The sequence below is a fragment of the Engystomops pustulosus genome, chromosome 8 (genome assembly GCF_040894005.1).
Source record: "Engystomops pustulosus chromosome 8, aEngPut4.maternal, whole genome shotgun sequence".
Taxonomy (NCBI): domain Eukaryota; kingdom Metazoa; phylum Chordata; class Amphibia; order Anura; family Leptodactylidae; genus Engystomops; species Engystomops pustulosus.
Window position 1 is genome coordinate 108,784,584 of NC_092418.1, and position 16,772 is coordinate 108,801,355.

Below are 16,772 nucleotides of genomic sequence, written 5' to 3' on the forward strand. Positions count from 1 at the left end.
TGAACTGATACATGAATGACTCCACCACTTTCCATAGTGATGTACAAGAAGGGGGTAGGGCTTAAGACAAACTTGTCCTGCAGGAAAACTTTTTTATTTTATGGGGGGGGGGGCAAGGGGAGTGTGGTTAAAGGGGTTTTCTGGGATTTAATAAAATGTCTATGTGTGGGGGAAAAGGGGTTGCCATAAACACAATTAGCCACTCATACTTACCTCTTCTGCTACTCCCGTTTGGCCACTGTGCAATCTGTCATTGTCGATCTCTGTTGGCCATCCTGACCACAGCCCCCGGTATGCTACACTGCTGCCCAGTACGGCACTACCGGGCTCTGTAAATAATACCCCAGAGACCAGCAGTGATGAGTGGCTGAATGAGAATAGTGGAGGAGGTAAGTTTAGGTGGCGTTTTATAATGATGACCCTAACACCTGCCAGATCTATCCAGCGGCTTGTTCTTCTTATAAATCCCAGAAGGCAACTGCACTGCGTCGGCTGAGCACGAATAGTGCCATAGTCTGCGACTGAACGAGTGTAGGCTATAGACAAGGTGCAGGGGCGGGAACTCTCCGTGCTGAGCTGTTGACCACCTCGTTTTCACACCCGCTTGGGGTGGAAGTGGCTCAAGGGGGGAAGAGGTGCAATTCTTGCCCATACGTCAGGAACCACACCTATTTAGACCTGTATGCCGCATTTCAGATAAATACCCCCCACAGTCTTAATGGGCGTGCACGATCCACATAATTGGTAAGGAATAAGCAGATACCTTTTTCAGGATTAGAACAGTAAAGCTACATATAGTCAGACATAGACATATGTCTCTGAGAATGTGTAACTGTTATTAGGAGGTCTAGGTTACAAATCTGACTCTCACTTGACCATAGGCAGATGTTCCAGAACCATCAGAACTTTCCGGCTGTGACACCTGTGTCCAGAGGCACCTTGTAAATTCTGTCTATTGCCGCTCACTTCTTGCTTGGCTCTGGAGATGAATAATCTCGGTGCATGGGTTTTCATCAAAGCTCGAGTTGTTCGTGTAGGTTAGACCTTGCTGCACTTTGCGCCCTACGTTATGAATGGACAGATAGGTGTGTATGCTCCACGCACATAGGACTTGTTAACACGGGGGGCAAATATATCTTCATGTAGAACGTCAGTTATCAAAACCAGATGTGCCAAGTGGAACATTTCACAGACATTAATAACATTACTTACCTGTAAGTTCTAAGCCGAGTTTAACTGCTCGCGATCGGTGCCAGAACTTACTGCCAATAAACTGCCAAGCATTGGCTGCTGGCAAGACTTACGCTTGGTAAGATTATGCGAGCACAGAACATTACAGTATCGATTCAGGAGAAACACCACCGCAAGCTCTTTGATGGGGACTTCAGTGAAACATATAATTACATTCTCTCGATATGTATTTAACGCTCTGTATGGATTATGGATTCGGAACAAGGAATGTATGTATTATGTGATACAAAAAGCTGCTAGTTTTCAGGCTGCCCCTGTGCAATCTGTGGGGTCACGATTGAAATCGCTGCCAAGTGTATGAGTGCGATCCTCGAGGCTGACGAAACCTTGGTTGTGCTGGATTTCATTGGCCGGTTGGCTCGGAATCTTGGTAAAGACGACTTGGTAAATTTTTAGCAACTTCAAGTTTATTGAAATTTATGGGTAATTATTTCTTATCTGAATGATTTTGGACGATTGCGAAGATGACCTAATCCATCCCTGGCAAAATATTTCTTGACTGTGGACTTTTCTTTTTCTCAAAGGGTGTTCAGAACCATTGCCACTGTCACTGACCGGTGCCCTGGGTTTTTAAGGCCTCTGCACCTACATCTTAGGGGCCATTTTTTTTCATCTGTCACCTTCCGCTCTGAGCTTGGCCATATTGTGACTACATCTCCCTTCAATTGACCCTCATGCTGTTTCACTATAATTCTCGGCTCCTTCTTTTTAAATTCCTTATGTCTACTTCTCATTTAGCTTTCGCTAGTGGTGACTAAGTTGGGAAAAGTGACCTGGGTATCCCTTGTGGAAAAGTTTGGGAAGCACAAAATCTCCGGTGTAGGCCTTTCCCAAAACCTCTGATTAGCCTATACATCTTTTCTGTGGAGTTGTGTTGCTCAACTTTGGTACCGTCCAACATTTACAACCAGAACATAGAGGTAGTACCACGATTATCCTTGGATTTTGAAGCTACAGTTTTGCAAACTAACTCCTCATATGTTGAACAAAATTTGCCGATTGGTTTCTTTTCTCTAGGAGATACTGTAGAGTAGGGTGCGCGATGTGAAGCACCGCATATTAGAAAATGACCAGCGTGAATTATTAAGGGATCATTACGAGTCTCTAATCGTTTTGTTTCTTCGGAGGAGCTGTTGGCCAATGAAGGTGGCTGCCATGTCAAGCCTCTTCATCATTGGCATACAATATAATACAATACAACTTTATTGATCCCCTGGAGGGGGGATTAATCTTGCAGTCTCATGCAGTCTCTTGCATATAGCAAGCTGTCTTGTTGCCTTGGTGTCTCCATTTTCTTTGCATATATCAGCATATAGCTTGGGTTATTATCAAAGCTTAGTGGACCTGTCTTTTATTAATGTGTGCTTGTCTGCCATCTTGGTTACTTCTTCTCCTCTGCTCTGGTTCCCCTTACAAAGCTTAAATTTACACAACTTTCTTTGCTCTCATTTTGTGGTGTTACAAGCCGGAGGCAGGGAGAGCAGCTACATACAGTATGTCACATAGGATACAGGCCTAGATGTACTAAAGCCCCTGCCTGTTAGACTTTGCACATTCTTTTATGTGCAAACTGCTTGCACATGTATTACAAAGTGTCTGATGCATGCCACATATTTGTGTCGCTTCTGCACTTTACCCAACACAACACAAAATTCTGCACATTAAGGGGCGTTCTGGTGCACAGTCGGACACATTTATCATGCAGAGTCTGACATAAGTGTGTTGCACGCCCCATGTTAAAGGTGCGCCAAAAAAACTGGTACACTTGGGCATTGCAGGGAGCACCAGATTCATGAAGAACGTGCACCTCTGGCGCCCCCTGCACACTATACAGGACAGTGCACATAGTACATACTGCACTGTTCTTAGTAAATGTGGGCCATAGTTCATCTAGAAAGCTGACATGAGAGACATTTTATATCACTGCAGATAAACTTTGCATTCAGTGACCTACTATACTTCTGCTCCCTTGGGACAGAAATAATCTTTTCCTAGCTTGTGATTACATGATGCCATGTGTTTGACTTTGGGCCACACACTAAGGGATTAGCCCTAGCCCTCTCCAATCTTCACCCTTGCACCCATATACAGGGATCTGGACTTTGCTGCAGAGGGATTGCAAGGCCACTACCACTTGCGGTGATCCCAGTGAAATTGATAGAAATTATAGAAAATGTCCCATCTGGCACAGAGACACCTGTGTGTGGCACCAATGGGTCAGGAAAGAGAATGGTCACAGTCTGTCCAAAGTCAAGACAGGGAGTTGGTAATAGAAGGCAGGAACAGAGTCAGAGAACAAGCCAAAGGTCTAACACGGGTCATCAATAGAAGCAGATACACCATACAGCAGAACTTGAGCTAGAAACCTTTGCTCCACTGGGGAGCAGGACATGCTAGACTGCATAGCCCCAAGAGAGCACTTCTAGGCAGGGAACATAAATTCAGGTGCACACAGTTTCCTTAAGATGGTGAGAGAGCCAGTGGCCGCACCCTATGGGAGCGAGAGAAGGAGTAGCCAAGATGCCTGACAGAGGAGTAAGTACACAACAGGGCTTTACTGGGACATGAGCGAACAAGGCAGCTATGAGTAACCTTGCGATGGGGAATGCGTCCAGGGGCGTAACGCCTCGCCTGTGTTATACCTATTATGCAGGTAGGTTAATATTATATTTCAAACCATAAATTTCCAGTAGTGCTACTTTATACTTGTAGATTGTATTCTGATTTTTTTTTCAGAGGCTTTCAGATGCCTTAAAATCCAGGCAACGGACTCACCTGCAGCCTACGTTCCCGGAACGTTAATGTGCTCTCTTATTTTGCATCAAATCTTAATCCAACTTATGGGAACGGATGCATTTCGATGCTAATGATAGCGACTCATCTTCTAAGCTCGGAGGCGCTTTAAGGACCACCAGCCGGTCTCTCACTGCACCTTTTTTTTTTGGTTTCCCATAATGAAGCTGCCCCTCTCCCCGGTCGGAAACGTCTGCCGTCCAGATTTTCCCACACAGCACTATCACTGCGATAACCGGCGGTCCAGCTGTGAGGAAGCTCTAGATAAATATTCACAATGGTACGACTGGGACATTGCCTTTTTTTTTTTTCCCCAAACTTCGAGGGTTTTGTTTTAAAGAATTTATAAGCTACATTTGCATCCAAGTATCATTTTAAGGATAGCGAGCTTAAATAATGGAGGCATGGGGGAAATATAATATTACGATAATGTTCTTTGGTGCGGTTTGGAAGGTTTAGAAAACATTTGGAAACATTTTTCTCATAAAGTCACTTAACTATTAAAGTGTTATCATAGCCTTTCCTCTCGCATTCTGCAAAGTACTTTTGTTAAGCAGCGTCTCCGCGCGGATGGAGGGGGAGGGGGGGGGGAGCAGGCGCGCAGCAATCCTGATTAGAAGGATTTCCATAAAAACAGGAAATTGCATTCTTTTTAGTATCCTTGCATTAATTTAATAAAAAAAAGATGCAACCAAATAACGACGAGGTGAATTAAGGGTACAGTATCGCTTTACAGCTAATGCCCTTAAATGCTCGCCATTATCCCCTTCCACCGAGTTATCTCTGATCTTGGCTCCTTTGAACATATTTTACGCTTTGCCGAGAGAGGATCTTGGTAATATCACTGTTTTAATGGAAATCTGTCATTACTAATGTACACGTAGGGTGGAAGGTAACACGAAACGCTCGTCTTACTCCCATTGTAACAAATGATTAGCAGGAGTTAGCGCCAGACCCATCGTTCTTCCTCAAAGAACTGCCCAGGGTCCGCTGCGTCATTTTGTCCAATTATGATTTGCAGATTTTATTGATATTTTAAAGAGTTTTTAAAAAATTATAAAATCTCAGGTAGTTACAATTTTTTTTTTGGGGGGGGGGGGTTGGGGTGGACACAGGTAGAATCTTTTTATTTTTTAAAGGTTTTTGCTCAAAATCTATAAGATTGCACTTGGCTATGTCTAGCACGCTTCACCTGGCAAGTGGAAAAATATTACCTCTCCATTGTGAACATGGGGGTTCAATTCATGGGATAGTGAAAAAAATTTCAAGCGAACTTGGCACCAGATTTTCACTTATTAATCTAATGACACATTACTATTAACCACTCTGTTTTTAGCCAAAAAATGCGTACTTCTTATCCCCTAAAAATGAACTTTGTAAGCCTACCTGGTACCTTGCCGGAAGGAACAGCGAGTCACTGTGTTGCTCAGCCCATGTCTCCAACATCTCCCTCATTCCCCCCTCCCTATGATGTCAGCTGAAGGGGGTGGGGATGCGGGATATGCCAGAGGCATGGGTTGAGTCACACAGTGATTTGCATGAATAACACATGCCCCTGCCACTCCCTGGCTCCTGGGTCCCAGCTGGGATTACAAAGTTCATTTTTCGGTGGACAAGAAGTATGCATTTCTTAGCTAAAACAGTATGGGCATAATTTTTACATTTACAAAGTTATTATTTTGGTAATAAAGAAGCCAAAATACATGTTAAAACAACCCCCCCCCCATCCCCTAGACATAATGTGCCGCCTATTTAAGACACTTTACCACCAGATTACTGTCCTTTAAAGGAAATTACCACCAGGACTGTAAACCAAGCACATGCAGGTGTGTGCCCCCTACTGCAGGATCCAATCTTCTGACATATTTTTATTTATTTATTTTTTTTTTTATGGATTTTAAAAAAATATGCAAATGAGCCGGAGGGGCTTTAGGCTCCATAGGTGTTATTTCAGCCTGAAGGCGCTAAGGCTCATTTCCATAATTTTTAAAGCCATATAAAGAAAAACAGGGCAGAAGAAGCTAAAAGAAGAGTTGATCCTGCCAGAGGCAGCGCACACCAGTATGTCAGTGTGCTTGGTGTACAATCCCTGATTCTGGTGCTAGATGTCCTTTAAGTCTTAGGCCAACACAGTTGAAACCTGTGTTCTTTATTGATGGGTAACCTAGCTGATCATTTCCCATTATATCCCCTGCAGCACCATTGAAATGAAGAAAAAAAAAACCTGTTTACACAATTTTTTGAGGATTTTACTCTGACCCTGCAGATCATTTCCCAGTCTATTCCCTGCTGTTCCATTCAGATGGACGGATAGGACCATGTAATCTCTGAAGATTTTATAGTGAAAAATCTTAAACATTTGGGCCAACTCTGTTAAAAAAAAAACCCTGATCACTAATGATAATGAGATGACCCTGCAAATATTGTCCCAGTCTATTCACGCAAGCTCTATTGAGAGGAAGCAGATCTTCTTGTGACTAGTTTGGCTCTGGCTGCTGGTGTAGTGAATAGTTTTCATAGTGTTAAAATATAAACAATAATAGATAACCTCATTTACCCTGAACCAATCTACACAGCACAGCTGAACAGCAATTGCGATTTACCGAAAATTTCCTAGCTAAAAATATATCAAAATACCTTTTGAATAAATTTGTTATCATCACTCAGAGACTTTTAAGGGGATCATATTGTATGTCCTATATGTATATATACATATATATGTATGTGTTGGTGTTTTTCTTTAGGATTTTGGCAGAAATTATTGTATAGGTAAAGGCCATGTATTTCATAGTCTTGGCACATGACCATATCGAGATATATATATATATGGACATTAATATAAGTAATAAATCTGCTTAATGCCTGAGTGGAGCCGAGTTGCTTGTTCTCTTGGTCCATGTGTCCGTAATGTGTTTTCTTTTTTGGATTGTTGGAACATAACAAGATTTCATAGAAAACATACCGTATAAAGCGAACATTCTGTCATAACTCAGCATAATTCAGACCAGAAGAAGAGGTAAAACCTTTAATGCAGTCTCTCCTATTAGATAATGGCTTACTGACAGATTTATGGTACACAATCTACGCAGAAATCTGTTCCTTAGCCCCGCGTGAGTGACGGGCTGTAAGTGCTCTTGTCATGGATAGCCGGCGGGCTCTCTGATTGAGCAGTTTGGCCAGTAGACTGGAGTCTTATCTACGTTTTAGTTGGCCGTGATATATTTTAGGCTAAATAAATAAAACAGTCTTTTATTATATCGCTCAAGAATCAAGAAAGAATGTTTCTCACCCAAAAAGTGCATTGTGTAGCTGAAGGTTCGCTCCAGCAGAAAATAAAACCTCTCAGATAAACTAGCCAACATATCTGCCCACCAACTAAACATATCTTTGAAAACCGCTATTATCCAGCAGTACAACTATCCCTATATTGTTCTTCCCCATTCCTGAGAAGTTGCAAAGTCCATTCGTAAAGTTGACTCCCCATTTATGAAAATGCATTAACCCCATGCAAGTCAGATCATTGTTTTTCCTTTGAGCTGAGTCCAGCTTATTTATGCACAGACACGCCTCCAGATTCCTGATAGAGACACTTGCTATATGACTCACTGAAGAGAATTCCTAAGAGAGGAGAATGAGCGAGTTGAGAGACAAAGACTACTAGTCCCGTAGTCCCCCTCCCTCAGGAGTTCTCTTCAGCGAGTCACACAGCAAGCACCTCTCTCATTCTTGAAGGAGGAAAGAGGTGGCAGAGCCAAGTTGGCTTGGCTGGAGAAAAAGCAGGCCCACCAGGAAGCTGGAGGCGCGGCTGAGCTGGAAGAACATAAATAGGCATAGTTGGTTAGTTCACTTTATGAACAAACTGTGGAACTTTACAGATATGAGGAATAACAATATAGGGATAGCTGTACTGCTTTATAATAGCAGTTTTCAAAAATATGTTATTGTGGGTTAGTTTACCGTATTTTCCGGACTATAAGGCGCACTTAAAAGCCTTGGATTTCCTTGGAAATCCAAAGTGCGCCTTATAGTCCGGTGCGCCCTATATGAGGGCAGCAGACCCTACTTACATAGGTCCCCGCTACCGGAGACAGCAGATCTCCAGCGGGAACTGCAGACCACGCGGCACAAACAACTTCTGCCGCGTGGTCTGCAGTTCCCGCTGGAGATCTGCTGTCTCCGGTAGCGGGGACCTATGTAAGTATGCTATTCTCCACCTCCCCCTCACCTTCCCCGCTCACCTTCCCCGCGTTCCGCGTCTCTTCTCCGCGTCGCGTCCCGTCGCCTCCCGTCGGGTCTCCGCTCCGCCCCCAGACCTCCGCCACGCCCCCGACCCTGCGCCTTATAGTCCGATGCGCCTTATATATGGAATTATTACATATATAAGGCGCATCGGACTGTTGCGCCTTATATTCCGGTGCGCCTAATGGCCCGGAAAATACCGTAACTGACAGGTTCCCTTTAAGGCTATGTTCTCCTTCACAAACCTAAGCAACATTTTTGATATGATAGTTCCTATGCATCACCTTGGTTACAAAGAGCTAAATATTTAAATTTGACCAAGATGTTTTTGATGGTTCCATCAAGGTTCCTGGGCTATTTCCCTCAATGCAAAAATATGTAAATGTCAAATTAGATTGTGAGCTCCATGGAGCAAAAGAACAGATGTAATGGATGATATTTTGGATAGGACTGATGATGATAATTGGCTGCAAAAGTTATCACTTCCAGTCTGACAAAAATTGGAAAAGGCAGAAACCTACACTGGAACAGTAGACGAAGCTCTCGTGGGTAACATGGTGCTTCCTGTGGTCTGGCGTTGGCTTTTTCGCCTCTACTAGTTAATAACACATTTGCATATATGGCCAACAAATGACGCGTTCATGCATGGGAAAATTAACTTTCATACTTCATTAGATGCATGGTCAACTTAAAGGGATTTTTCCAGAAATGACTATCAATGACTGCTAGGGCGGTTCCCATTTAATATCATTAAGATCGACAGCTATGGTTGTGGCTTCTAGCTGCTACAGGGACATAGACCACAGTTCATGCTGCACCCAAACCTCTGATACATATGGTTGTCAGTGTAGTATCCAGGAGGTGGTACTACCCTGGTCCCCACACATACAGGGGCTCATTTACTAAGGGTCCGAACGCCGCACTTTCGCCGGGTTTCCCAAATTGTGGGGGCATGGCCGTCGGACAACCCGACGGATTCGGGAAACCCGCAAAATTTAAAAAGCGATTTGTGACGCAAGATCAGCACTCACATGCACCAGGAAGAAGAAGGTGAACTCTGGAGGACCTCAGTGCAGCAGAGACACCTGCTGGATATCAGGCGCACGATCTTAGTGAATGCCGGCAGACCCGAATCGTCGTTGGAGAACGCACCGCGGGATCACGTCTAAACAGGCTAAGTAAATGTGCCCCACAGTATTAGCTGTTTGGTGCAGCTTAAACTGTGCTCCGTGTTCCCCCACACGTTTAATGGGTCATCTATAGGTATTTCTGGAAAATCCCTTTAACTATACTACAGTATGAAGAATAATCTACCCCTTCCCTTCCTAATGCATCTCCGAACTAGTGGCTTATTACTGATTGTCCTCTGAAGGATCCAAAACATTGTTCTAATTATGTAATGGACCAGCACCTCCAATAAATTGTGCTGCCTAATAGCCTGCACTTGCTCATGATGTCATCCTTGAAATAAAAATGGGTTTAAATAGTTCTATTCTGTCAACAGATCTCCCCCCCTCTAAGTAATGTACGAGAGCGTTCCCCTTCCAGATTGTGTTGTTGGATTTTGGAACGGCCGGATTTGAAACAATGTGCCATAGAGCGCGGAGTCTCTCCCTCCTAATTCACTGTAACACAAACCAGAGCCAGCATCAGCGCTTTAATGTGGTTTCTCTTATTTGAAAATGACATCAGTATCTTTCCATTCTTTTTTTTTTTCTTTTCCGCTTTTTTTTTTTGCCTACTTTTTTTTGTACTATGTTTTCCCTCCAAAAACAGTCCACGGATCCAATGTTTTTGCCAGTTCAAGAAACGTGATCCAATGAGAAACTTTCTATCGATGTAACGAGGTGTTGTATATAAACAGATATATAATAGCAACAGTGGATGGTTTATACATGAACCCTGAAAATCCTTAAAGGGAGTTTCCTACGTGTTCATTGTGGACTTTATTTATTATTATTGTGAACAGTTTATGTTTTACGTGTACAACTTCAATTTCGACTTGGGATTTTTTCGACCCGCTGTTAACCCATGTTCTGTCAAGTTGTACTCACAAAAGTTCCAGAAGTTTCGATGTGTTTGTTATTATTGTTACATGGTCCTCTCAGTGGTTGACCACTGGTGGAGGCGTTTACAACTGTCAAACCTAAACTTTTGGATGTTGAGCTGAACTTAAAATATGTTGTACAGGCATAGAAAAGAAAATCAGAGAATGTAAAAGGTTGGCCCAGGTTTCTCTTGTGTAGACCAAGTCGAACTTGGTTTAAAAATCCTCCACCTGTTCGGTTCCACCAAAGTGTTTTTTTTGGTAGCTTAAAAATCAGCTGAGACAGCGATTTTAGAAACTGAAGGACAAAGCTTAAAAAATAACCCCCAATTGGGGACATTTGCTTACCCGGTCCGAGGAGTTCACAGAAAGTGCATTGTCCGACGATCATGCACTATTCACTAAGATCGTGCGCCCGATATCCTGCATGTGTCACTTCCCCGCTCAGGTCCCACAGAGTTCACCTTCTTCTTCCTGGTGCATGTAAGTGCATTGTCCGTGTATAATGCGCTGTGCGGGGAGTCACTAAGATCGTGCCCCCGATATCCTGCATGTGTCGCTTCCCCGCTCAGGTCCCCGGAGTTCACCTTCTTCTTCCTGGTGCATGTAAGTGCATTGTCCGTGTATAATGCACTGTGCGGGGAGTCACTAAGATCGTGCGCCCGATATCCTGCATGTGTCGCTTCCCCACTCAGGTCCCCGGAGTTCACCTTCTTCTTCCTGGTGCATGTAAGTGCATTGTCCGTGTATAATGTGCTGTGCGGGGAGTCACTAAGATCCTGCGCCCGATATCCTGCATGTGTCGCTTCCCCGCTCAGGTCCCCGGAGTTCACCTTCTTCTTCCTGGTGCATGTAAGTGCATTGTCCGTGTATAATGCACTGTGCGGGGAGTCACTAAGATCGTGCGCCCGATATCCTGCATGTGTCGCTTCCCCACTCAGGTCCCCGGAGTTCACCTTCTTCTTCCTGGTGCATGTAAGTGCATTGTCCGTGTATAATGTGCTGTGCGGGGAGTCACTAAGATCGTGCACCCGTTATCCTGCATGTGTCGCTTCCCCGCTCAGGTCCCCGGAGTTCACCTTATTCTTCCTGGTGCATGTAAGTGCATTGTCCGTGTATAATGCGCTGTGCAGGGAGTCACTAAGATTGTGCGCCCGATATCCTGCATGTGTCGCTTCCCCGCTCAGGTCCCCGGAGTTCACCTTCTTCTTCCTGGTGCATGTAAGTGCATTGTCCGTGTATAATGCGCTGTGCGGGGAGTCACTAAGATCGTGCACCCGATATCCTGCATGTGTCGCTTCCCCGCTCAGGTCCTCGGAGTTCATCTTCTTCTCCCTGGTGCATGTAAGTGCTTGGCTTGCGACACAATTTGAATCATAAATCCTGCGCTCAGACTGAATCGACGGCCCGCCCCCCGATTTCTGTCATATGAAAGCAGCACAGCTGCGCCACTATCCGATCGCGTGCGATACTATCCCAGTGCAAACCCCTGTTCAATACCTGTCAAAGCTGTGCAAATCCCCAAAACAGCGAACAAACCGACGAAAGTGTGATCTGCAACCCATAGTAAATAAGCCCTTAGTGTCTAGTTTTGCTTTTAGTATAGTAGCATATTGTATTTCAGATGTTCTTCAGCCTCAGATAAGGTGGTTCCTTTGTGTGGATCACTATACAGACCTAGTACAGATACAGACTTCATGGGGCTCATTTACTAAAGGTCTGAACGCCACACTTTCGTCGGGTTCCTGAATATTTTCGTTTTGCGCCGAATTGCTCCGGGATTTTGGCACCCGCGATCGGATCGTGGTGCATCAGCGTCGACATGCATCCGATAGAAATCGGGGGGTGTGGCCGTCGGACAACCCGACGGATTCGGAAAAACCACGGAATTTAAAAGAAACGATTTGTGTCACAAGATCAAGCACTTACATGCATCGGGAACAAGAAGGTGAACTCCCGGCAGACCTCCGCACAGCAGCGACACCTGCTGGATATTGGGCGCACAACCCCAATCCTCGTCGGACAATGTGCCGCTGGATCGCGTCAGGACCGGGTAATTAAATGTGCCCCATTGTCTCTACTTGTTCTAGGTCTACATGGTTTCCCATGAATCCTGTCAATAAAAGGACAATCCCTGTCAAGGAAAAATATCCCAACAAGTAACTGGTGGTAAAGCCATCCATGAGTTGTTTCGGATTTCCTTGATAAATCCATCCATCTATTCTTCCGTGTTATCTACTCTTGAACCATCTACTTTCTTTTTTTGGACAGGTACCTCCCAGATCACAAGAAGCATGTTGGCCACCACACCAAAGTTGTCCAGTCAAAAAAGGAAACTGAAAAAGTTACACGTGTTCATTCCGATCAAGTAGGAGAACACGTGACTCAACCACGGAAGGAATCTAACGATATCACGGTCTCCTCGAAAGGAAGTAGTTCTGAGGACCACGGCCAAGTGATATCAAAACCATCTCCCTCCAATTTCATCACCGAGTCCCAGAGGCCTCTACATATTGTCTGGCCTCACAGATGGTAAGAATGTTTTTTTTTTTTCCAATGTGTGAGGACATATGTACATAAATATGTTTGAGCATATATTTATATGTCCCACTGTATGGAATAACCAAAGCGACAATCTGTTTCCCTTCTTTTTTCATTATGGTTCGCGTTCATTGACTTTCTATCCGTCCATCTCCCGGCTTTGTCTTCGACATTCCGTAATCCTGATTTTCCTGTAATGTTTTTATTTTACACCAATTTTTTTTTTTTTTATGTTATTTTTCTTGTAAACTACAGGAATTGTGACACATAATCACTCCAGAACATGTACTTATAAACTTCCGCTAGCCCCCGGGAAAATAAATTAGGATTTAAAGAGGTAAAATGTCCCGATAATCTTGCGGTATTGGGCACGAACATTTTAATCTAGTTTTTATTCCTCGCAGTTAGTTTAATCTGCATGTGGCCTGATTAGACTTCAATTCATCCACAGATTATGGGCTGTTTATTGCAGAGATGCTGAGCTGATCACTAGGTCACATTTACTGAGAGCAAATGTTTGCAGGTGAACTAATAAGTACACCACACCGACAGGGCAAATCGCCTTTACAAAGGATTTGACTTTCCAGTGCATAAATTCCAGAAGCTCTTGCAGATCATCAGCAGCATCTGCTACCTAAAGGGATTTTCATCTCCCTTTCTAAATGTTCCAACATTAAATTTAGGGATTGCAAGTCGAATCGGCCTTTTTGGATTTGTTTAATCAACTTCACACATCCGGGTTACATGTTTCCATTTCTGTTTAAAGGGCTCCTTGTCACCAGGACTTGTCTTTGTATCTTACGTCGTAACTTGCTTGTACCAAAGCCACCAACCCCCTTCTGTAAATCTGGGCTTAATTTGAGCATTCAATGACTTCCCACCTCCTTTTGAATCCTCCAGCACTGCTGATTGGCTACGGGAGATCATGTGACAAGTTTGGGGATTCTTAAGAAACCTCTTCCTCCTTTGGAGACCATTGGAGGGTCACATGGTCAATGGAGTCGTTTAAGCAAACGAAATTGCATCCACTTTTTGGTTACGGTATATTAGGAAATTGTAGAATTGTGTTAGAATTAGAATATCACTCCTTGTCCCTTTATAATGGATTCTTCTTTTAGAAGACCCATTTGGTAACAATGGGGTCCAAATGAAGGGTCCCTCATAATTTTACAGTGAAGAGCAGTTGCACTCTAAAGGTCGTCCATGTCTTGCCCATTGACTTAATTGGCGTTGTGCGATGCTAAATTTCTCCTGTGGGGGCACTGCAGGAAGGTTAAACACTTATTGGTAGGTTTACTCTTTGCTGATCGCTAGGGGCTTCCATCAGAAAGTTATTTCAGGTAGAAATTTTTCAATATAATATAAGTTTAAAATAATTTTTTAGGATTCTTTTTTTTTTTCCAAAAATGTATTATCTTAGTTTTGCACTTCAAAACTGATGCTATTTTGTTGTCTCACATTTTTGCTGCTTGTTCTAGTAGTGTTTGAAAGAAAAAAAAAAATCCTACAGATTGTTTAAGGCATCATGTGCTTTAGTGCTCTCTTGCAGAGCCCTCATATCCCAATTAGGGCACATTATGTGCCATATGCAAATGATCGGTCTGCTCAGCCTAATTGGACAGCAACATTGTTAAAATTCAGTTGGTTTTTATTGGAAACAGTCCACCTTTTTTTGTAACAGACACACCTTCTACAGATGAGCAATGCTCCGAATGCAAGAATAAAATGCATCCGATTATAGTAAGGTGATTGGTATAAAAACAAGACAGATAACTAGAGCAAGTCATGTGCTGGTATCAAGCCCACAATGAAGTCTAATGTTCTGAATGTTGCTGAATAGTGAGTGCAGCTCTGGAGTATAATACAGGATGTAACTCAGGATCAGTACAGGATAAGTAATGTCATGTATGTACACAGTGACTGCACCAGCAGCAGAATAGTGAGTGCAGCTCTGGAGTATAATACAGAATGTAACTCAGGATCAGTACAGGATAAGTAATGTCATGTATGTACACAGTGACTGCACCAGCAGCAGAATAGTGAGTGCAGCTCTGGAGTATAATACAGGATGTAACTCAGGATCAGTACAGATTAAGTAATGTCATGTATGTACACAGTGACTACACCAGCAGCAGAATAGTGAGTGCAGCTCTGGGGTATAATACAGGATGTAACTCAGGATCAGTACAGGATAAGTAATGTCATGTATGTACACAGTGACTACACCAGCAGCAGAATAGTGAGTGCAGCTCTGGGGTATAATACAGGATGTAACTCAGGATCAGTACAGGATAAGTAATGTCATGTATGTACACAGTGACTGCACCAGCAGAATAGTGAGTGCAGCTCTGGAGTATAATACAGGATGTAACTCAGGATCAGTACAGGATAAGTAATGTCATGTATGTACACAGTGACTGCACCAGCAGCAGAATAGTGAGTGCAGCTCTGGAGTATAATACAAGATGTAACTCAGGATCAGTACAGGATAAGTAATGTCATGTATGTACACTGTGACTGCAGCAGCAGCAGAATAGTGAGTGCAGCTCTGGAGTATAATACAGGATGTAACTCAGGATCAGTACAGGATAAGTAATGTCATGTATGTACACAGTGACTGCACCACCAGCAAAATAGTGAGTGCAGCTCTGGAGTATAATACAAGATGTAACTCAGGATCAGTACAGGATAAGTAATGTCATGTATGTACACAGTGACTGCACCAGCAGCAAAATAGTGAGTGCAGCTCTGGGGTATAATACAGGATGTAACTCAGGATCAGTACAGGATAAGTAATGTCATGTATTTACACAGTGACTGCACCAGCAGAATAGTGAGTGCAGCTCTGGAGTATAATACAGGATGTAACTCAGGATCAGTACAGGGTAAGTAATGTCATGTATGTACACAGTGACTGCACCAGCAGAATAGTGAGTGCAGCTCTGGAGTATAATACAGGATGTAACTCAGGATCAGTACAGGATAAGTAATGTCATGTATGTACACAGTGACTGCACCAGCAGCAGAATAGTGAGTGCAGCTCTGGAGTATAATACAAGATGTAACTCAGGATCAGTACAGGATAAGTAATGTCATGTATGTACACTGTGACTGCAGCAGCAGCAGAATAGTGAGTGCAGCTCTGGAGTATAATACAGGATGTAACTCAGGATCAGTACAGGATAAGTAATGTCATGTATGTACACAGTGACTGCACCACCAGCAAAATAGTGAGTGCAGCTCTGGAGTATAATACAAGATGTAACTCAGGATCAGTACAGGATAAGTAATGTCATGTATGTACACAGTGACTGCACCAGCAGCAAAATAGTGAGTGCAGCTCTGGGGTATAATACAGGATGTAACTCAGGATCAGTACAGGATAAGTAATGTCATGTATGTACACAGTGACTGCACCAGCAGAATAGTGAGTGCAGCTCTGGAGTATAATACAGGATGTAACTCAGGATCAGTACAGGGTAAGTAATGTCATGTATGTACACAGTGACTGCACCAGCAGCAGAATAGTGAGTGCAGCTCTGGAGTATAATACAGGATGTAACTCAGGATCAGTACAGAATAAGTAATGTCATGTATGTACACAGTGACTGCACCAGCAGCAGAATAGTGAGTGCAGCTCTGGGGTATAATACAGGATGTAACTCAGGATCAGTACAGGATAAGTAATGTCATGTATGTACACAGTGACTGCACCAGCAGAATAGTGAGTGCAGCTCTGGAGTATAATACAGGATGTAACTCAGGATCAGTACAGGATAAGTAATGTCATGTATGTACACAGTGACTGCACCAGCAGCAGAATAGTGAGTGCAGCTCTGGAGTATAATACAAGATGTAACTCAGGATCAGTACAGGATAAGTAATGTCATGTATGTACACA

The 16,772-nt window shown here is 43.4% G+C and overlaps 1 protein-coding gene across 6 annotated transcripts in view; it reads left to right on the top strand.

Annotated features, from left to right (window-relative positions):
- The window catches only part of GTDC1 (glycosyltransferase like domain containing 1), a 224,532-nt gene that overhangs the window by 79,130 nt on the left and 128,630 nt on the right, over positions 1-16,772 (top strand). For 4 of the 6 annotated variants that reach the window (XM_072122213.1, XM_072122216.1, XM_072122215.1 and 1 more), the window contains exon 5: positions 12,602-12,862. The exons of the other annotated variants lie outside the window; for them this stretch is intronic. In XM_072122213.1, coding sequence (XP_071978314.1) covers positions 12,602-12,862 — 261 coding nt within the window. The remainder of the gene's footprint in view (positions 1-12,601; positions 12,863-16,772) is intronic. 6 annotated transcript variants of the gene reach the window in all.